Genomic DNA, 22599 nt, shown 5'->3' with positions numbered 1-22599 from the left:
ACATATTCCCCCTGTTAATGTACAGTGATAAAGTTCTATAACTTCTGGGGACAATATCTGAGTTTAGTCTTTGACCTCAATAATTTAACTATAATTCTTGTTAACACCATGTAATTTGTCATATGTTTAAGGTTGTATTTACCTAACTTTAAGACCTTTCATGGACCATTTTTACGTACAGATAAAACCATAACATTCAAAGCAGCTATTCTGCATGGAGAACCCCTTATTGTTTTTTGATCTTATATGGGTTTGCAGGTTTTTTGCTCGCTTTTTTTTTATATATAAATGTCTAAAATATACCAGTGTTTCCACTGCGATAACCATTATTTATATTACTAAAGAATTTGTCCTAGTATTTTATGACTCTGGCTCAAAATGTTGTACAAATAGGAATCTAAAAACTTGTGTGTACATATATTTGACATTAGGGCACATTTACCATGTATACTCGAGTATAAGCCTTGTTTTTAAGCACAAAAAAATGTGCTGAAAACCCAAACTCGGCTTATACTCGAGTAAAAAAAAATATATAGGTTTTACCAGGTTTTTGTGATAGAATTAGGGGCCTCTGCTTATGTTCAGGACGGTTTATACTCGGGTATATACGGTATTAAGTATGAAACAAATTATATAAACTGGAATATACAGTATAAAGATCTGCCACAGTCTTATCCATATCTCATAAGACTCTCTAATTGTATTTACAGCATTTGCAGTGCATTTGAACTGCTTCTCTTTTTAGACAGGAGAACAGGACCCCCATCTCTAAGGGTTCCAGTGGACAGACTCCCACCGACCAGTTAGTTATTCTCTATCTTATGCATAGGGGATAACTTTTGAAGTCCGCAGTTATTCTACCTACCCTTCATTGCAACTAAACAACGCCTTTGACTGAAACTTGTCATCAACATATTTTACATTTCCATTTTCCACTATACCTGGTGGACCGCAGGATACTCCTAAAAGACAGAAGCATTTCATTGATAAATAAGAGTGGTTTCACTTACATGGAAATAAGTTACAAAGATTTTTCTTTAAGACTTTGACTGAAAAAGCAGAATTAACAACAAACAAATCTCTATGTAGTTTGATTTGACTGTTTTGTGTAACCATCAGTCCCTCTTCCACTGCATGCAAGAGAAGGGGATTATAGTGAATGTAACACTGATACATAATACTACAGCAGCAGGCGCATAACAAGGAGATACAGGGCCCCATAACAGACTTCTGAATGGGGCTCCCTAACACCTCAGAAAATATATATTGATATTTGCATACTGACACATTAATACACTCTTTCATACATTTATGCACTGATAAAAACATAAAAACACTTACACGGATCTGTCCTACTAGCTGACCATACGGCAGGAATTTGAAATGAGACATATAGAGCATATAAATACACATATAGTGCCATATACAAACGTACACCAGATATGATATGTTAAAAACATATTATGCTTTATAATGTGCAGCATAATATGTATCTAATGGTGCACATCCTCCATTCTTTAGTGTGGCAGGTCAGATTACAGGGTGCCCCTGACACTGCGGTCCCCATAGCAGCTGCTCTCTCTGCCACCCCTGTAGTTATGCCCCTGTAGAGCGGGTTTTGTTGTTGACTCTAAAGTTGGTATAGACATAAAATTGTTAAGAAATTGGTACTTGAGTCTTAGATCTCAGAGACCTTTGTCCAGCATGTGAGTGCTACAGCCAATTAGTGGCTGCACAATGATATTGTATAGCCATTGATTCACTGAAATCCCCATGCTCTGGCTACAGGTCATGAAGATCCAAACATTGACCTGCCACTGGATCCCTGACTGAACACAGCTTATACACCTAAATATAGGTGTACAAGCCATGACTTAATCAGAATTCCTGGTGCAGAGCTTTGAATTACAACTTGTTTCTTCATGCCACATGGGCACTGCTGGGCCATGGACAGGCAGCTGCTGGATTTAGCAGGAGGCCCCCAATAAGTCTGGTGCATTAGGGGGCAGGGTTCACATCATAGTGTATGATACACCACCCCCCCTTAATATTTAACCGGCAGGGAAAAAACTTTGGATTTAGACAACCCAACTTTACCCTTGTGTCTGCAGTTTTATCTAATAAAAAGGTATTCAAATTTGTAATACTGTAGGATTATAGAACTTCTCTATTACATGAGGTAATAAAGTTTTGATAAGATATACTCACTTGTACAGAATTCTGATATTGTTGACCATGTAAAATCACTTTGACATGTGGTAAATGATGGTAACAAATTATTAGATATAAAGCCAGAGATACACGTATAGGAAACCTTGGTTGATTGTGGATAATAGAGTACAGATTTGTTTGTAGTTAGATTTGATATTGCAAACTGTAGATTTGGAGGTTCAGGACAGGTCCCTAAAGTGAAATAAAACAATAACTTAAAGAATATATTACCCTAAAAGAAGATGTATACACTATTGTTTTAGAATAACATAAGGAAATAAATTATTCAATTTAAGGGGAAACCTACCACTTAAAAGTGGTAGTTTTTCACACAGATACATGGCACCAGCTCAGGGTGAGCTGGTGCCGGAACATATTTTCACTAGTATAATAAAGCCATTATGAAAGATTTTAATGTTAATATAACATATCTCGGCGCACAGCACTACAGCACGGTGCACTTTGGGGAAACAGGCCGTGCGAAGTTGCGCAGGCGCAAGGGTGCCGGAGAGCTCGGTGACATCACCGGCTCTCTGGCACTTCAGAATCCGGCGCATGCACGGGGCGCGCACAAAGTGCACCGTGCCGTAGTGCTGTGCGCCGAGATATGTTATATTAACATTAAAATCTTTCATACTGGCTTTATTATACTAATGAAAATATGTTCCGGCACCAGCTCACCCTGAGCTGGTGCCATGTATCTGTGTGAAAAACTACCACTTTTAAGTGGTAGGTGTCCTTTAAATACTAACATATTTGTGTATATGTTTATCCTTTAGGCAGTGTAATAACAGTAGTATGTCAAGTGTCAGAAATGGGTTTCCAAATGCAACATCTGATATCTGAGTTTTAAATATATGGCCATTAAAAGCCTTCCTCAGGTATAACAATGGATCCCTGAGGGTTCTATATCAACATCTATAACAATGAAATCAATATTTTTCTATAGTGCCACCGATTATCCCCTGAATACAAGAAAGGTTGCTAATAAAAATAGAAAATATCAGAAAACAGTGCTCACTGAACCCATGTAAAATGTGACAAACATAAAAACCTTAAACCCCTGAGGTAAAGTGGTTGTAGTAAATAATACTTACGTTCACACGTGGGCACTGACCCATTCCACTTCCCATCATCCAAGCAGTATCTGATGCTATTTCCAAGCAGTATGTACCTGTAAAATGAAGACAATAATTAAGTTCTTTATGTAATATTACTACTGGACTTACAGCTTTGAATGTTGAAGGCACAGCTGTTCTTAACCCATTCTATAAAGCAGGCCATGGTATATATCATGCAAATTCCTCTTGCAGTGAGCAAACTATGTGACTACAGATAAATGCAAACCTCAGGAATATGTCCAACACTCTGGTTTTGAGTGCCTGTAATGGTCCAATTCACCTGTAACAGATTATGCTTACGGATTTTGTTTTGCAGCTCTGGACTACTGCACTTTTTGTTTATCTCTGTAAGTATGAAGAAGCTGAAACACCATCTGCCTGTTAGGTAGGAGAACTACCTAACCAATTTTGTAACCACAGTAATGAGTTTTACTCTATCATAGAGGAATAAGCAGAAAGTGATAAGAGGAAAAAAGAAATCTGCGGCACAAAAGGAAATTCACCTCAAAATCTGAAAAACATGCAATACTGTATTGAACATCAATTGTTAAAAGACTCTAGCTGAATAAAGGATTTCAGTTTTTAGACTCACCTTTCCCCACATTTATATGATGCCGTGGATCCAACCACAGTGTCTGAAAATTCAACATTTCCATTTTCAAGAAGGTCTGGGAATTCACAGTCCCGTTCTAAAACAAAGGCATTAGTAAAATGGTAATATGTTTCATGTTGGAGAATGGTGGTATGATGTTTCAGGAAATTTGCCGTCAAAATAATGAAAAACCAGGGACACTTACTCATAGATCCAGGCACTGTGACTGTGGTAATCTTCTTATATTTGTTATCCGTGGCCTCTTTTCTTGTTACTATAGCCCCTTCTTGCTACAGTTTTACAGGCTGTTACACTGTAAAAGAGAACTTACCCCATCCCACTGTGTCAGATTACAGCAGGCAGAGGGTGGGGGAGTGCCAAAGGGAGTAGGGGGGAGGGAAAGGCATGCTTGTGCATGGTGTAACAGCCAGTGAAGCTGGAGCAGGGGCTCTGGTAACACCCCCTGTGCACTTGTGGCTCTCATATGCATAATTATAAATGTTGATTTTTAGAAGGAAGGAGGCCATGGATAACAAACTTAAGAAGATTAACACAGTCTTGAGCTACACTATGAGTAAGTGTCTCTGGTTGATCATACTTGATTTTGATTACAGATTTCCTTTAAGGCCTCATCTGTTCTGTCAGACTATCATTTATTAAAATGCCTTTTTTAGTGTGTAAATAGGTCAACTTAGGAAGTTGTGAAAATGTTGGATATAATTTATCTTTATATTTACAAGCTGAAACATTATTTAAGAATGGGGTGTAGTTTGCTTCCCTCAGTATTTCTTGGTAGAGCTCTGTCTCAACACTATTCACAGCAGACCAGCTTAGATATGACCAGACTATTTAAGGCAGTGGTCCCCAAACTTTTTGCAACCAGGGCCCCACCACTTGCAATTTTTTCCAGTGACTGGTGGGGGGACACTCCCAACAACATCTGGAAAAAACAAAAATAACTAACCTCGACCCATATAGTGCCCTATCTCCTGCAGCCCCTTTATATAGCCTCATTTCATGCATCCCGCTTAAATGCCCACTTTTTTGCAGACCCCCTACTATAGCCCCTTTCATTCAGCTATGTCCTATTTCCTGCATTCCTATCTTATAATGCTCCCTTTATTGAAGATTACCCCCTGAAAGTGAACCTGTCATTTGAGCTTTTCTTTGTGCTTCGCAGAAAACAATACTTACCTTTCCCTGTCCCCCTAAACAGTCCTTTTTTATCATTTTAATGGTTATTCACTGCTCTGAAGTTTGCAAGCTGGGTGAGCAGCAGATTTTTTTTTTATATATATATTTCTAGTCCAGCATATTAGCTGTGCTGCCAACTAGTGGCCCTTTTGTTGGCACATCTCCTCCATAAGTGGGTGGACTCTTTTAGCTCTCTCTGTACACTTATCATCATACATATCATATGTCGATACACAGTTATGTATATACACAATATTGTATGTGTGTTAAAAAACATACATGCCAATCAGGAGAGTCATGTTTTTTACAACAAAATTTGTGATGTTTTGGAAGCCTTGTGCAAAAATTTGTGGATGATAACATCTGGACTGCAAAGCAAAATCAGAGGCAGCAAAGGCAAACGCAGTCGCAGCAAACTATGCTGGGCAAGTCGGAAAGTAGCACATGTTTTAACAAATTCACTAGTGCGCCCAAAAAGTCATTAAAAAAATGGAATGAAATAGAATAGATCCTCCCTTTGTCTGCTATCAATGAACAGATAGATCTATATTACAGTAACAATGTTTTGGTAGAAATATATACTTACTACAGATGTCCTCTGAAATTGTAGACCATGTTTCGTCAGGTCCACAAGTTGCAACATTATTTAAGGATGGGTTCAGTTTATAGTCTGGTGAGCAAGAATAAGTCACCTTGTCTCCTATGTTGTAGATAACTTTATCAAGATTGGCAACAGCGTTTGACACAACTGGAGGGTCTGGACAAGCACCTGTTTTGAGAAATAATGAATTTAGTTCAGATGTAAGGCCCCTTCCACACTCGCGTTGCATTTCACGTCAGAGTTTGATCAGGGTGCGATCAGGGTTTGGTCAGTGAAAAACGCACATTTTGTATCAGAGTTCAATCAGTTTTCAGTCAGAGTTTGTTCAGTGTCTCAGTTTTTCACACGCGTTTTCAATGCAATTTCAATGCGTTTTTCACGCGCAGAAAATGCACGTGAAATGGACTCAGGACTGAGCTCTATCTTTTCTATGGCAATTGATGCGTGAAAAACGCATTGCACTTGCGTTGCACTTGCATGTGTCTCAGAGTGCAATGCGTTTTTGATGCATCTCCATAGACTTGTATGGTGCGTTTTTCACGCGCGTGACTTGCAAAAGTAGAGCATGTCGAGATTTAAACGCGCGTTAAAAAAACCGCGCGTGTGAGTGAAAAAAAATGTGAGTCTGAAAAGACCCATTGATTACAATGGGTCAGAGTGCAATGCAAGTTCTGTGCGTCAAAAGCATGTGCAGAAAACACGCGTGAAAAACGCAAGTGTGGAAGGGGCCTAAGTCAATAAATAAGCTATTAAAAGCACTGCCCGACTGGGTCTAAAAAGCATCCCTGGCAAACAAAATTTACCAGCCACATACATTTTTGCTCCGAATAAAAAATAAGATTTTATTTACATATTTTTATTACCTTTCTAATGTGCTGAAATGGGCAACTGTGAGATAGGCTCTTTTCACACTACATCTAGTGTATATAGTATGTTCAGTATGTCAGTACAGGCAGTCCCTGGGTTACGTCCAAGATAGGGTCTGGAGGTTTGTTCTTAAGTTGAATTTGTATGTAAGTCGAAACTGTATATTTTATAATTGAAGTTCTAGACAATTTTTTTGTCCCAGTGACAATTGGAGTTTCAAAATTTTTGCTGTAATGGGACCAAGGATTATCAAGCTTCATGACAGACACTTTACAGCTGATCATTGCAGTCTGGGACTATAGTAATAGCATCCAGAGAGCTTCACCAGAGGTCACAGTGGGCAGAGGGGTCAGTCTGTTACTAGGGGTCGTCTGTAAGTCGGGTGTCCTTAAGTAGGGGACAGTCTGTATATCCACTCCTGCCCAAGACTTTCCACAATGACATAAACTTTTTTTTTTGTAAACTTTTTATAGCTGTTTAGGAAACCAGGGAAATTCTGGGTCATATACCTCAGTATATGGGGTATTTCCCAACAATTATATGTACATCTGCAGGATACGTAAAATATAAGTGGTATTGCCAGTAATTGGTGCTGAAGCTAGAGTGAAATTCACACAGCTTCCTCACCAATAATTACACGTCACTTATTTTTTTTTCCTTTCTGATGGTTAAGTAATGTTCTAACCATTATATTGTTAAATATAGAACTAGCATTTTATAACTTTCTGATTTACAGCTAAAAAATATTTTCTCCCACTCTTACCAATTCTGATCCATAAAAATGCTAGAGGTGACGTTGACATTTTATTAATTTGTCATCGCACTAATTGGGTTTAGAGTTATTAATATATTAAGAATAAATGTCACATTATGAATATTAAAACATGCAAATATAACAGTGTCAGTGATACACATTGGTATTTAGTAACAATATAATACTTATCATACGAGCCCATAAATGAACACAAAGATATTGTACAAAAGAAAGTAGGGTTAATTAGAGATTATAAAATCATTTTCACTTACTGTAAATAGTGGCTGCCAGTGTTGAGTATATCATAATTCTGACACAGTTCCAGTGAGTGATGCGTGTATATGACATTTTCTTTTTTGGTAATTCTAGCAATAAAGTACACAAACAATAATAGTAAAATCTAATAATAAAAGTATAATGTTATGCTTTCTGTATTTCATTATAAAATTTCAGTATTTTCAAGTTGCAAGAAAAGGTGCAGCCTGGTTGTTGCTTCTTTTACCTTGAGTAATAAATAATATATGGATTTAAATAGAGATCAATTTTGACACCTTTCTTCTTTGATATATAGATTAAGCTGTTTTTTCTTCCTAACTACGTCTTTTTTGCAACGACCGTGCCCAACCAATTAAAGTTTTCTTCTTCATAAAATATAAGAATGATTAATTGTTGCCCCCCCCCCCAATGGCCTCACTAAAGAGGTTTTCTAACAATACCAATAAATATATCTCAAGGCACTAAATTGTGTACCTTGTTGGTTCTGATGTTGCTTGGATCCCCATTGGGTTCCATTTTGCTATTGTTTCTGATTCATAAGAGATACCCAGAATTTCTTGCTTAGCCTGACTGTGTTGCTGCTGCAGTAGCTGATTGACTTACATGTACTTCACATGTGAACCTGAGAATGAGGCTTTGTGGTCATTGACTTAAGTACAAGTAAGTTGTGAATAGGTTAAATTCTTTCTATACAGAATATACATTTAGTGATATCTCAGATATCTGTAACAATGTAACATAACGGTAATTCTTGATCACATCATCTATATGAGGCACTAATATATTGAACCACATTTCTTCCTTACTATGTTCACTCATCTATTTGTAAAAGTTATTACACTGCCTATCAAAAGCAAAATTCCTTGAAAAATACATTTGCCTAACTGATTCAGATATACATTTTATTTATTTACCATACTCCATGATGCCAATTACTTTATCTTGTGCTTACAGGTATCAGATATTACAATTTATTTGTAGTATGTTTATTACTGGCAATACATAAAATCTAAAATAATTGATATATTAGGAATCAACTAGTTGCCTTCTTACCTCTACTTAGCTCCTGTCCAGTAGTTGGAACCTGAAATGGAAGGAAGTGAAATATTTTAGACATTTAGTATTGAGCCCTCCTCTCATTATCCCAGATGACATGATAAAATTTTATTGATGATTCAGACAAATAACTGTATGACCTGTTGCACACATACACCAGTTCTTGTGTCAATCCAACACCAATAAAATTTAAATATAAAGTCTATGAGAACTTGTTTATCTCCCTTATCTTAGGTTAGAACATGTCACCACTGGTCACCCCCACAAACCCCACAGTACCTTTAAGTTTACTATATAAGTCTTCCATGGATGTTTTTATAGGGTTTGTAGCCTATATAGGACTTATAGGGTTGTGTTTTCCAGCCACTATTCCTCTAAAAATTACTTTTATACACTCACCGGCCACTTTATTAGGTACACCATGCTTCAGAACTGCCTCAATTCTTCATGGCATAGATTCAACAAGGTGCTGGAAGCATTCCTCAGAGATTTTGGTCCATATTGACATGATGGCATCACACAGTTGCCGCAGATTTGTCGGCTGCACATCCATGATGCGAATCTCCCGTTCCACCACATCCCAAAGATGCTCTATTGGATTGAGATCTGGTGACTGTGGAGGCCATTTGAGTACAGGGAACTCATTGTCATGTTCAAGAAACCAGTCTGAGATGATTCCAGCTTTATGACATGGCTCATTATCCTGCTGAACATAGCCATCAGATGTTGGGTACATTGTGGTCATAAAGGGATGGACATGGTCCGCAACAATACTCAGGTAGGCTGTGGCGTTGCAACGATGCTCAATTGGTACCAAGGGGCCCAAAAGAGTGCCAAGAAAATATTCCCCACACCATGACACCACCACCACCAGCCTGAACCGTTGATACAAGGCAGGATGGATCCATGCTTTAATGTTGTTGACGCCAAATTCTGACCCTACCATCCGAATGTCGCAGCAGAAATCGAGACTCATCAGACCAGGCAATGTTTTTCCAATCTTCTACTGTCCAATTTCAATAAGCTTGTGCAAATTGTAGCCTCAGTTTCCTGTTCTTAGCTGAAAGGAGTGGCACCCGGTGTGGTCTTTTGATGCTGTAGCCCATCTGCCTCAAAGTTCGACATACAAAGTTCAGAGATGCTCTTCTGCCTACCTTCGTTGTAACAGGTGGCGATTTGAGTCACTGTTGCCTTTCTATCAGCTCGAACCAGTCTGCCCATTCTCCTCTGACCTCTGGCATCAACAAGGCATTTCTGCACACAGAACTGCCGCTCACTGGATGTTTTTTCTTTTTCGGACCATTCTCTGTAAACCCTAGAGATGGTTGTGTGCGAAAATCCCAGTAGATCAGCAGTTTCTGAAATACTCAGACCAACCCTTCTGGCACCAACAACCATGCCACGTTCAAAGGCACTCAAATCACCTTTCTTCCCCATACTGATGCTCGGTTTGAACTGCAGGAGATTGTCTTGACCATGTCTACATGCCTAAATGCACTGAGTTGCCGCCATGTGATTGGCTGATTAGAAATTAAGTGTTAACGAGCAGTTGGACAGGTGTACCTAATAAAGTGGCCGGTGATTGTACATCTTTGTTAGAAGAAGAAACTTTGTTTCTAAAGAGCAAGGAGTCGGAGAAGCTAGGGCATATAGTCAAGCTGCTCCACCTCCTCACTGACACTACTGACACTGCAAGATCTGGATCAGCATAAGAGGATGACATCGCTGCATCTCTGGCAATGTTATGCTGCCCAGATTTCACATGCACACTGCATCAATGAGCTTGGGGCCGATCCTGTGCGTTCCTGGCCTGCTTGTGCAATTGCAGCAGGTATTGTGGTAGCTAGCTGGTCCAACGCTAATTCATAACATGCACAAGCAGGCCAGAGCATGGCTGGCAGCTGATGATCACTCCCACTTTGCCCCCTTTAATGGCACATGCATGTGAGATCTGGGCCACACAAGAGGAGGACATCGCCAGTGAGGGTGCAAGATTCAGAGTGTCAGCAGTGTTGTGGCAGTGTGGCAGTGTAGCTTAACTGTCTGCCGCAGCTCACCTGCCTCTTTGACTTTATCTTAAACTTATGTTAAACTTATGTTAAACTTATATAGTGAACTAAAAGACAAGTGCCCAGTCCAAGTTACATCCATGTTAACATGGGATACCAAAACTGTGTCCCCATATGGATGGAAATAATGAAAAGCTATCATGCATTTACTATTTAATTTTCTGCAAAATTGAAAGAGTGGGCTAAATAAATAATATTTTTACATCTAAAGTCCTTTTCAAATAGTGTGATAATGGGTCCAGCATGAAGAATGGATGTACTAATCACCAACCTGAATATCTTGTACCTGTAAATAATCTACTTGTCTAAAATAGAGAACTAATTACCAGCTTCTGCTGGTTCTAGTTCAGCAGCATTAGTGCCACACCCAGGCGTATGCTCTGGGGAGAATTCACATCAACTGTGCTTTTGCATGTGAATCTGACCATTTGCTTATTCTTTTTGACTATTCTACTGCCTTATGATTTTGAACTTCCTTGCCTTTTTGTTTTCACCTGGTTTGCTTGATAGCAGTTTTGTCTGTCTTCTCTATCTTGTTTGTCTGTCTTACTGTTCTGTAGAGTAGGGAATGCAGCCCAGTTGTTGCCAGCGATTTATTGCAGGGTGGCACCGTAGGCCTGGACAGAGGTTTTGAGAAGTGCAGGGCTTTCACTTCTTCCCTCTCTTCACATGACCATTATATATATAAAATACACAAATGCATGCTCACCACATACTCAACATATAAAAAATATGCACATGAAGATAACGTGTACAGATAACACTTGGAATAAGTAAACATATTTCTAATGATTCCATCACTTAAAGATAATTAATTTGAGATTCTTGATAGATTTTGTGTTATTCCCAATAGACTTCTCACAGATGGCATTGTCTTGGGTGCTTTTGATATTGCAACTAAAGATGCTTGCTGATCTCTAACCCATTGTCCTACTATTTCACTCTTTACCTCTAGTCCATAAAATATTTTTCCACCCACCCTTCTTTGCGTCCCATCGGGTTGATAATTTTTAGTATGTATTGCAAACAATATTAAATGGAAGAAGAGATCATGCTGGGTTACTACAGACATAACAGCTCTTTACTTCTCCATAGCTCAAGATTTGGACATTGTCTCACTAACTGATTTTTTTGAAAAAATATAGCAGTTTTTAAAATGGTGATAAAGGAAATTCCTCACTACAATTTATCTATCTGAACTATCTACTTCTTATGTAAGGTTATGCACACACATGCCACCTAAACCTACCGTGGGTATGAAAAGTATTTAGACCTCTTTAAATTTTTCATTCTTTGTTTCAATGCAGACAATTGGTAAGATCAAAAACATTTTTTTTGCTCATAAATGTACATTCTGCTCCCCATCTTGACATAAAAAAAAATGAAATGTAGATATTTTTGCTAATTTATTGAACAAGAAAAACCTGAAATATCACATGGTATTCAGACATTTGCTGTGACACCCATACTTAACTCACATGCTGTCCATTTCCTCTTGGATATGGTTCTACTCCTTCACTAGAGTCCAGCTGTGTTTAATGAAAATGATTGGACTTGATTAGGAAAAGCACACACTTTTCTATATAACACCTCACAGCTATGTTTAATTAAATAAGAATCATGAAGTCTTAAGAACTGCCTAAGGAGCTCAGACGTGGAATTGTGGCAACTAAGCAATCGTGGGAGAAGAGCTTTGGTGAGAAAGGTAAAGAAGAACCCCAATATTACTTTGGTTGAGCTCCGGATATGCAGTAGGGAGATGGGAGAAAGGTCCACAAAGTCAACTATCACAGCTGCCCTCCACCAGTTGGGGTTTTATAGCAAAGTCTGCCGACAGAAGCCTCTCCTCAGTGTAAGACATATGAAAGCCTGCATACACTTTGCAAATAAACACATAAAAGACTCCCAGATTATGAGAAATAAGATTCTCTGATCTAATGAGATGACAATTAAATTTTTAGATGTTAATTCTATGCGTTATCACCTGCCAAATACAATCCCAACAGTGATACATAGTGATGGCAACAACATGCTATGGGGGTCTCTTTCAGCTGCGGGGACAGGCTGACTGTATGCAATTGAAGGAAAGATGAATGCAGCCAAGTACCGAGATATCGTGGATATCGTGGATGAAAACCTCTTCCAGAGTGCTCTGGACCTCAGATCATGCCAAAGGTTCACTTTCCAATAAGACAATGGCCCTAAGCGCACAGCTAAAATAACAAAGCAGTAGCTTCATTGAACTATGTGAGCCTTCCTTACTGGCCCAGCCAGAACACTGACCTAAACCCAATTGAGCATCTGTAAAGACTTGAAAATGGCGTGATGGACCAACATCCAACATCCAACCTGAGGGGAACTGGAGAGGATCTGCAAGGAAGAATGGCAGAGGATCCCCAAATCTAGGTGTGGAAAACTTGTTGAATAATTCCCAAGATTACTCATGGCTGTACTAGCTCAAAAGATGCTTCTACTCAATACTGAGCAAAGAGTCTGAATACTTATGACCATGTGAAATTTCAGTTTTTCTTGTTTGATAAATTAGCAAAAATATCTACATTTCTGTATTTTTCTTTCAGGATGGTGCAGAGTAAACATTCACGAGCAAAAACTCAATAAAAGGCTGCAATAAAAAAGAGTGAAAAATGTATATATATTAAAAATAGTGAATAAGGGATTTAGAGCCACACACTGTTCTTTCTGTAGAAACTAAACAAAATCATTTTTATTTTCTTTTTGACCTTTATATCAGTGACAGCTGTTGAATATCAGTCACAATATCCTGGGTGTGCCATTTTTATAGGCAAAATACTTCCCATGGTCATACCCAAAATCTCATAAAATAGTTACTGAAAAGACATAAAACTATAACCTGACAAATGTGTGCAAAAGTCAGTGCTTAATCCAGTTCTGTCTGGTTTGTGTGCACTTGTGCAGAAACTGTATCTATAAATTACCTGAACCGTACATTGCTGTCTACAGTTGGGTGTCTATTCCATTTATTTGTGATATATCTGATTTGACAGATTGATGTAGAGGAAGCTGACTTATTTTTAAGCAAATTTACCATCAAAATCAAGCATGATAAACCTGGGACACTTACACATAGATCCAGGCACTGTGACTATAGAATGCTTACAATTATGCTAATAAGCCAGAATGGCTCAGGGGGTGTTACCAGAGCCCTTCTGTACTGTAGCTTCACAGAATGTTGAATTTTGGAGGAGCACATCTCTCTCTGCTCCCTAGCACTTTCCCCCTCCCTCTACTCAGCCAAAGCCACTTTTCACCTTACCTTCCTGACACGGCCCATTCTTTCAAATCTGTGTCACTATAAGTGGTTATAACTTTGGAATCATTTAACATATCCTAGTGATTTTGAAATTGTTTTTTTGTGACACTTTGTACTTCATGGTAGTATTATTTTAAAAAAAAGAATATTTGGTGAAAATTTTGAAAAGTTAGCAATTTTTGAAATTCAAAATGTATTACCTTTTCGACACTTAACAGTCATAACAGCAATAATCAAAATTTACTGAATGTCTGCTTTATGTTGACATGGTTTTTATGCGTCCTCTCATTTTAGTAAGATGTTATTGGGTTTGAACTATAGATGCGATTTTTTACATTTTCATAATTTAAAAAGGCCTGAATAATAGTAAAAGCCAATAAATTACTACATCAAAGAAACTACACCCCTCAACATATGTAAAACGACCTTTATGAAGTTTATTAACCCTTTAATTCTTTTACAGGGGTTGAAACAAAATTGCGTGCAATTTTGAAATTTTAATTTTTTTGGCTAAATGAATGTGTTTTTCAAAAAATGTACACATTTTCACTGGATAAAATACCAAAACTCTCCACAAAGTTTGATCCCCAATTTCTCCCAAGTATAACAATACACCATACACCTGCTGTATGGGAAAACGCCAGGGCATTGAAGAGAGGCTGCGCCATTCATAGCAGATTTGCATTGTCACTTTTTATTGGCTATACAATCTTTATTTTTGTTGGCAATTTGGACATATAAGGGCTCATTTTCTGTGAGAATAGATGCAAGTTACAAATACTTCATTTTAGTGGGTAATTAGCTTATTGTTGAGATTTTAACTCTAGAATGTATGGAGGAAAAGAAACTCATGAATTCTGGTTTCCTTCCCACAGGGGTTCGATTAACTTCAAAAGCCCACTACATGCTGTGGTCATGCGTGACCACGACGTGTAAGGGGTTAACACCCTGGATCGGAAGAATCTCCAATCAGGGGTGTTGCAGGCAGGTGTAATGTACTGATAAATACCAATTCACCATATCCTAAACGTACAATGCACGGCCTACAAAACTCAAATCTAAATGTACCTACCTACAGACTCTATGCTTAAATTTGTAAAGACATATAGCAATAAATCACAAACTGATTTATCAAGGGTACATATTTTATTAACATATACAACAAATATCAATAGTAAGGTCACTACGACAATAGAATCAACCCATAAAAAACAATCCACATATCATATGGTACATCAATGGTCAATCATATTTGAAAGTAAATACTAATAAAAATCGTATATTGGCCACTCAAACTATTTAATTTACAAAAAAGCCATTTTTACATATGAATAAAGAGCTAGTGAATATTGATCAAATATTAGATCAAAGTGCTAAGTGCAATGAAACTCTGAAAATAAATAGCAGAATGAAAAAGACACAATTTTTAGATTTTAACTCTAGAATGTATGGAAGAAAAGAAACTCTTGAATTCTGGTTTCCTTCCCACGAGGGTCCGATTCACTTCAGAAGCCCACTACATGCTGTGGTCATGCGTGACCGCGACATGTAAGGGGTTAACACCCGGGATCGGAAGAATCTCCAATCGAGGGTGTTACAGGAAGGTGTAATGTACTGTTATCTTCAGGCTCTCTTAAGCAGCCGGTGCCAGAAGCAAGATGCAGTAGTAAGTCACGTTGTGAGAAGTCCCTGCTGCTGTGACGTACTGTATGTAAAACATTTAAAGGGTTAATAAACTTCATAAAGGTTGTTTTAGATATGTTGAGAGGTGTAGTTTCTATAATGGGGTAATTTATGGTGGTCTATTATTTAGGCCTCTCAAAGTGATTAGAAATCTAAGCAGGTCCCTCAAAAGCAAGATGTTTTATGAAAAAGTAAAAAATTGCATCTAAAGTTCAAACCTTAATAACATCCTACAAAAATGAAAGGGCACATAAAAAGCTATGTTAAAATAAAGCAACATATGACTATATCGGTCGAAAAGTAGTACATTTTGAATTTCAAACACAAGTTTTTACTATTATTTAGGCCTCTCAAAGTGATTTGAAATCTAAGCAGGTCCTTCAAAAGCAAGATGTTTTATGAAAATGTAAAAAATTGCATTGCATCTAAAGTTCAAACCTTAATAACATCCTACAAAAATGAGAGGACACATAAAGCCATGTCAACACAAAGCAACATATGACTGTTATCTGTCAAAAAAGTTATTTTCAAAATTTTCACATAATTTCCGTTTTTTTCCATAAATCAACACAAAACATACCACCATAATTTGTCAACTAACATGAAGTACAAACTGTCATGATAAAACAATTTCAAAATCACTTGGATATGATAAATGATTCTGACGTTATAACCACTTAAAGTGACACATGTCAGATTTGAAAAAATGGGCCGTGTCAGAGAGGTGAAAAGTGGCTTCTATACTCATTTCCAGGGACAATGGGACAAACCACTCTGCTTATCAAAGATGAATGATACAGTTTTACTTGTTTTCTTTACTTTAATCCTGTAACTACCTTTCTAGACATCTTTGTTATTTACATGTCTCCCCCTTCTGTTGTACTGCACCTTTATCACCCTGACTAGAAGACATGTTATGGTTACAAGCTTGAATGATAAATTACAATTTATAGCAGTCCTCAGAGCCAAGCCCTTTATGATATGATGGCCATGTCAGCCAGGAAGCTGCAGTGAGACATGTGTTGTTTTTTCTGAGAGATATCACCTTAATCATTTTCAGACCACATTGCATACAATTTTTATTCACCCTTGGACCACAATGCTAACTGTCTTTCTGGCTGCTGCTTTTTATATATAACACTGCCAGGGTGTGCTTTCTGGTGTTTTCCTGATGAACACGGCACTGCTCTTTCTGGATTTGGATGCATTGCTCCATTGCTGTTTTTGCCTGCAGGGTGCTTTGGGCAATCAAGATAATGAAGACCTTGAAGCATGGTTCTAACCAAATTCCTGAACCTGTTGGATATATATAGCAGCTGATCCAAGTCATGGGTGATTGCAGACCATATTAAGGTGCTGAAGTGTATTGTGAACTCTACACAAGACAGTTGTGTAGTCAGGGCCAAGGATTGAGTAAGTTGAAGGAGGAAGGAAGAAATAAGACGCTTGGCAGTGAAAGCGTAGCAGGGGGTACTGTTATTGCTGTGGTGCCCTAAAGTTCACTGATAACTCCCCCAAAGCACCTGAGCTGAATATGACACATCTCTTATGGTTGTCTTCATTTGGCCTACACTGCCAATTACATTTCTTACAGCTACAAGTTTTTTTTCAGCAGTTTAAACTCAGAGTTGTGTCAGGAACTAGAATGGTATTCAGTGTCTACAGTACTGATCAAACTATTTTTGCAGATTAGGATTTATTTTTTGGTAACAGTCCAACAAAATATTTTTTACAAAGGGGTGTCTACTATACACAAAACATAGATCTCTTTGTACCAAAAGTTAGGTTTCTAATGAAAAACTACCTTCATACCAATATACAATTCTTCTTGTGCTCTTAATTATTATAATTTTATATAATTATCTTAATTATAACTTTACTATATCACTTGCTAACTGTGATTGTACTTGTTTATCTTAACTAAGACTGATATCTTAGCTCAAGCTTATTGGAGGTACTAGCCAGGAAGCTATTCTCTTAACAGTATTGCAATGCACTTCTTCTGACAGTAGGTGGTATTCAAGCTTTATATTACATTGTATCTGGGTAACAGATATATACACTCACCGGCCACTTTATTAGGTACACCATGCTAGTGACGGGTTGGACCCCCTTTTGCCTTCAGAACTGCCTCAATTCTTCGTGGCATAGATTCAACAAGATGCTGGAAGCATGCCTCAGAGATTTTGGTCCATATTGACATGATGGCATCACACAGTTGCCGCAGATTTATCGGCTGCACATCCATGATGCGAATCTCCCGTTCCACCACATCCCAAAGATGCTCTATTGGATTGAGATCTGGTGACTGTGGAGGCCATTTGAGTACAGTGAACTCATTGTCATGTTCAAGAAACCAGTCTGAGATGATTCCAGCTTTATGACATGGCGCATTATCCTGCTGAAAGTAGCCATCAGATGTTGGGTACATTGTGGTCATAAAGGGATGGACATGGTCAGCAACAATACTCAGGTAGGCTGTGGCGTTGCAACGATGCTCAATTGGTACCAAGGGGCCCAAAGAGTGCCAAGAAAATATTCCTCACACCATGACACCACCACCACCAGCCTGAACCGTTGATACAAGGCAGGATGGATCCATGTTTTCATGTTGTTGACGCCAAATTCTGACCCTACCATCCGAATGTCGCAGCAGAAATCGAGACTCATCAGACCAGGCAACGTTTTTCCAATCTTCTACTTTCCAATTTCGATGAGCTTGTGCAAATTGTAGCCTCAGTTTCCTGTTCTTAGCTGAAAGGAGTGGCACCCGGTGTGGTCTTCTGCTGCTGTAGCCCATCTGCCTCAAGGTTCGACGTACTGTGCGTTCAGAGATGCTCTTCTGCCTACCTTGGTTGTAATGGGTGGTGATTTGAGTCACTGTTGCCTTTCTATCAGCTCGAACCAGTCTGCCCATTCTCCTCTGACCTCTGGCAACAACAAGGCATTTCCGCCCACAGAACTGCCGCTCACTGGATGTTTTTTCTTTTTCGGACCATTCTCTGTAAACCCTAGAGATGGTTGTGCATGAAAATCCCAGTAGATCAGCCGTTTCTGAAGTACTCAGACCAGCCCTTCTGGCACCAACAAACAACCATGCCACGTTCAAAGGCACTCAAATCACCTTTCTTCCCCATACTGATGCTCGGTTTGAACTGCAGGAGATTGTCTTGACCATGTCTACATGCCTAAATGCACTGAGTTGCCGCCATGTGATTGGCTGATTAAAAATTAAGTGTTAACAAGCAGTTGGACAGGTGTACCTAATAAAGTGGCCGGTGAGTATATATATATATATATATTTTGTAGTGCCGCCTATTTTTTATGTTTTCTACTACTGAGGGATGTAGCCGCCCCTGCAATGTGCATGCACCCACTATTTTTCCCTTTTTTCCGTCTGCAGTGCCGCTGGGAGATATATATATATATATATAGTAAAAAAGAGAAAATATAGCAGCACTCAAAAAAAGAAAAATATTACTCAGGTGCACGCTCCCAGAACCGAGATCACAGTTCATCCAACGTATAGAATAAGAAAAAATGGCAGCACTCCGAGATTTCAATGTGGTCAAAAACGTACTATTTTATTCCAGCATGTGCCATGCAACGTTTCAGCTCCCAAAGCCTGGAGCCTTTTTCAAGCAAAGGTGTATACAACAGTGGTACAATTTATACAAAGCATTTAAGGAAGTGACATCATTCATCTTAATGACAACAGGTGCATAATGTAATCAATATTTGAGGAGTACCATCTAATCCCCAAGATGCACCCTTTGGATTAATGTCCGATTAGGGTTGCAGAGTGTGGACTTGTGTCCATTCAGAAAACCATAATTGGTGATCTGTGGACTCGAGTATTCCTCGTGACACCTTTGGAACCATGCACCGTTAGACATCTGTTGTTCACTATAGATGCACCAGGGATATATTCCCACATACTTACCTACATTATGTTCCCTTATCCAATATGGCGACAGCGACATAGAAGTTACTAGTGCGCATGCGCGCTGTTCGCCGACCTCTCTCGTCCCACTACGTTCACAGCGATCACGTGATCACTCACGTGTCCGTCATGTGACTGTCATGCGCAGTCGACGATTAGGAACGCCGATGGACCCGCTAGTATGGTCTTTTGGTGAGCGATCATTAGCGATTATACACTACACTGCGATCACATTCTATGATTGTATTTTGATGCTCAAAATGAATTTGTATTCTTAACACTGTATATTGATTACATTATGCACCTGTTGTCATTAAGATGAATGATGTCACTTCCTTAAATGCTTTGTATAAATTGTACCACTGTTGTATACACCTTTGCTTGAAAAAGGCTCCAGGCTTTGGGAGCTGAAACGTTGCATGGCACATGCTGGAATAAAATAGTACGTTTTTGACCACATTGAAATCTCGGAGTGCTGCCATTTTTTCTTATTATATATATATATATATATATATATATATATATATATATTTATATAAAAACTGGTATAAGTCCATTCCGGTAAGCCTCTATTCCTATGTCTGTTCTTAGTTCCCACTTTACTATACTTTACTTTACTATAATATTACTATACTGTCTCTACTCTCTGATACTCATAAGCCCTAACTAAATTATTATTACTAGTTAGGTCCCCTATCTGCAGTACAGAGAATCGTTAGCAAGTGAACTGGTGCATTTAAAAACACACAGTAGTCCCCCCCCAAACATTTTCACCACATTGATTAGCTATAGCCCTTATAACTCTGATGACACCAGTAATGTGTAAGAAAGACTGCCTTGTAGCCTAAGAATGTCTTCATGTAGCTCCCCTCAGAATTGTGTGCTCATGGGCAATAGCGCTTTATGAATGAGTTTTAAGAGATGTGGGGCAGGTATAATTACTGATAGGCTGGACTTTTCTCTCTTTTATATGCACTATGTCACTTTTTGGATTATGTATTATATATAATGAAATATAATCATATGCACTTATTCATATGTTATGATTATCTTCACTTATGGAATTTTAAATTCTGTTAATCAATTGCAATACTTAATTCCAAAATGTATTAACCTTTGGACATGACCAGATTATGTGAATAAAATCAGCATCCAAATTTTTACATTTTACATTAAACATTTTGAAGAATCCCTAACTTGCATCTTATATAAATCAGTTGGTGAATAGTATGGCATATATAGGATCCCTATATATATAGGATATAAATCCCTCCCCATTCCTCCCTCAATATCAATCCAACCCAATTTCCCAATGCTCCTGTGACTTATGTTTAACCACCTCTGAAAATCCTTTAAACCCTTCTTTTTAAAAGTGTTATTAACAAATTTTAAACATTTTTTGGGATTCTAAATTTAAACTTCTTCTGTTTTTTTATTGCTTTAATAGTGTGCACTAATTGCAAATACCTAAAAAAATCCCCATCACCCATTGCACACAGAGTAGTCTTGTACACAGAGCAGTACATCATGTGGATATAGGTGACTATATGTGACTTGATTATAATGGCCAAAGGTTCAATAAATAATGCCAAGAGGAGAGGGGACAAGGGACATCCCTTTCTTGTACCTCTGTATAAAGAAAGGTCTTCATTAATGAAGACTCATGCCTATGGTGAGCTATAATGACATTTGATCCATTTCACGAACCGAGCCCAAAACCAAAATTATTCATAACCTCCCATAGGAATTTTCACTTGCTCTGTCAAACGCTTTACCAGTGTCTAAGGACAAGATTGAGTGGAGATCCCCTTCACCCTTCTCCAGGGATGCGGACAACCTATGCAGACAATCATTGACATTTCTCACCAGAATAAAACCCCTTTGGTCATCATGAACTATACTAGTAATTACCTTCTGAAGCCTTCTAGTGAGTTCTTTTGCCATGATTTTAGCATTGGTGTTAATAAGTAATCAAACAAATCCTTCTCTGTTTTGGGAATAAGGATTATGCTTGCTTCTGCCACTAAATCAGACACTTTACTCTCATAGGTTTTCTTCAGGATACTAAACATCATAGGCAAAAGTACTTTCTCATGCTTCCTATATAGACTAAATGGGAGGTCTTCAGGACATGGAGCTGAGTCCCTGGTGCACGTATCAATTGTTTCCCCTAATTCTTCTAGGGTGATCGGTGCTTCAGTGTAGGAAAATGAATATCCTTTAAATATATTTTTTAAACTCTACTTTCTTATAGAAGGACCTAAATTGTTGATCGCCAGCCATATAGTTGTTCATTATGTCCCCTAATGGTCGATATAATTGTGTTCCCACCCTTTGTGTTTTTAATTATTTTAGCCAATAACTTCCCTGATCTCCCTCTTTCTGTAAAGTTGGACTGACCGGCAAAAAATATCTTACGTTGGGCTTTCTCTACCAAAAAATCATGATAATTCTCCTTTTTTATGGGCCTGATCCAGAGAATCTTTAAAATTTTCTTACCTTCTTGGAAAATCCTTTTTCGCTAAGTTAATGGCATGAGATAATGTGTTCTCAATAAAAGAGTGTTCCACACCACCAAAGTACTGGTGGAATAAACATCCCTGTCCCAAAAGTCTTTTTATCACAAGATTCAGGTGCAACCTATTTTCCAGTATAGTTAACCAGTGAGCATTCAATTTTAATGGTCTACTAAACATAGGAAAACTTCCCATGGTGACTAATAATGGAGCGTGATCTGGAATAACAATAGGTTCATAATGCATCATTGTAATATCTCCTAACTAGAGATGAGCGAGCACTAAAATGCTCGGGTACTCGTTATTCGAGACGAACTTTTCCCGATGCTCGAGTGCTCGTCTCGAATAACGAGCCCCATTGAAGTCAATGGGAGACTCGAGCATTTTTCAAGGGGACCAAGGATCTGCACAGGGAAGCTTGGCC

General features: G+C 38.3%; 1 protein-coding gene across 1 annotated transcript in view; it reads right to left on the bottom strand.

Annotated features, from left to right (window-relative positions):
* The window catches only part of LOC140117072 (sushi, von Willebrand factor type A, EGF and pentraxin domain-containing protein 1-like), a 43756-nt gene extending 22025 nt beyond the window's left edge, over nucleotides 1–21731 (bottom strand). The window contains exons 1-9 of the mRNA XM_072133502.1: nucleotides 21571–21731; nucleotides 21418–21496; nucleotides 8670–8700; nucleotides 7613–7705; nucleotides 5705–5887; nucleotides 3925–4021; nucleotides 3309–3385; nucleotides 2209–2403; nucleotides 866–962 (exon numbers count right to left, since the gene is read on the bottom strand). Of these exons, the coding sequence (XP_071989603.1) occupies nucleotides 866–962; nucleotides 2209–2403; nucleotides 3309–3385; nucleotides 3925–4021; nucleotides 5705–5887; nucleotides 7613–7705; nucleotides 8670–8700; nucleotides 21418–21496; nucleotides 21571–21731 (1013 nt within the window). The remainder of the gene's footprint in view (nucleotides 1–865; nucleotides 963–2208; nucleotides 2404–3308; nucleotides 3386–3924; nucleotides 4022–5704; nucleotides 5888–7612; nucleotides 7706–8669; nucleotides 8701–21417; nucleotides 21497–21570) is intronic.
* Nucleotides 21732–22599: the final 868 nt, after the last annotated feature.

This window comes from Engystomops pustulosus, chromosome 2, assembly GCF_040894005.1.
Source record: "Engystomops pustulosus chromosome 2, aEngPut4.maternal, whole genome shotgun sequence".
Classification (NCBI taxonomy): Eukaryota; Metazoa; Chordata; class Amphibia; order Anura; family Leptodactylidae; genus Engystomops; species Engystomops pustulosus.
This window is presented reverse-complemented; position numbering and strand designations above follow the sequence as displayed.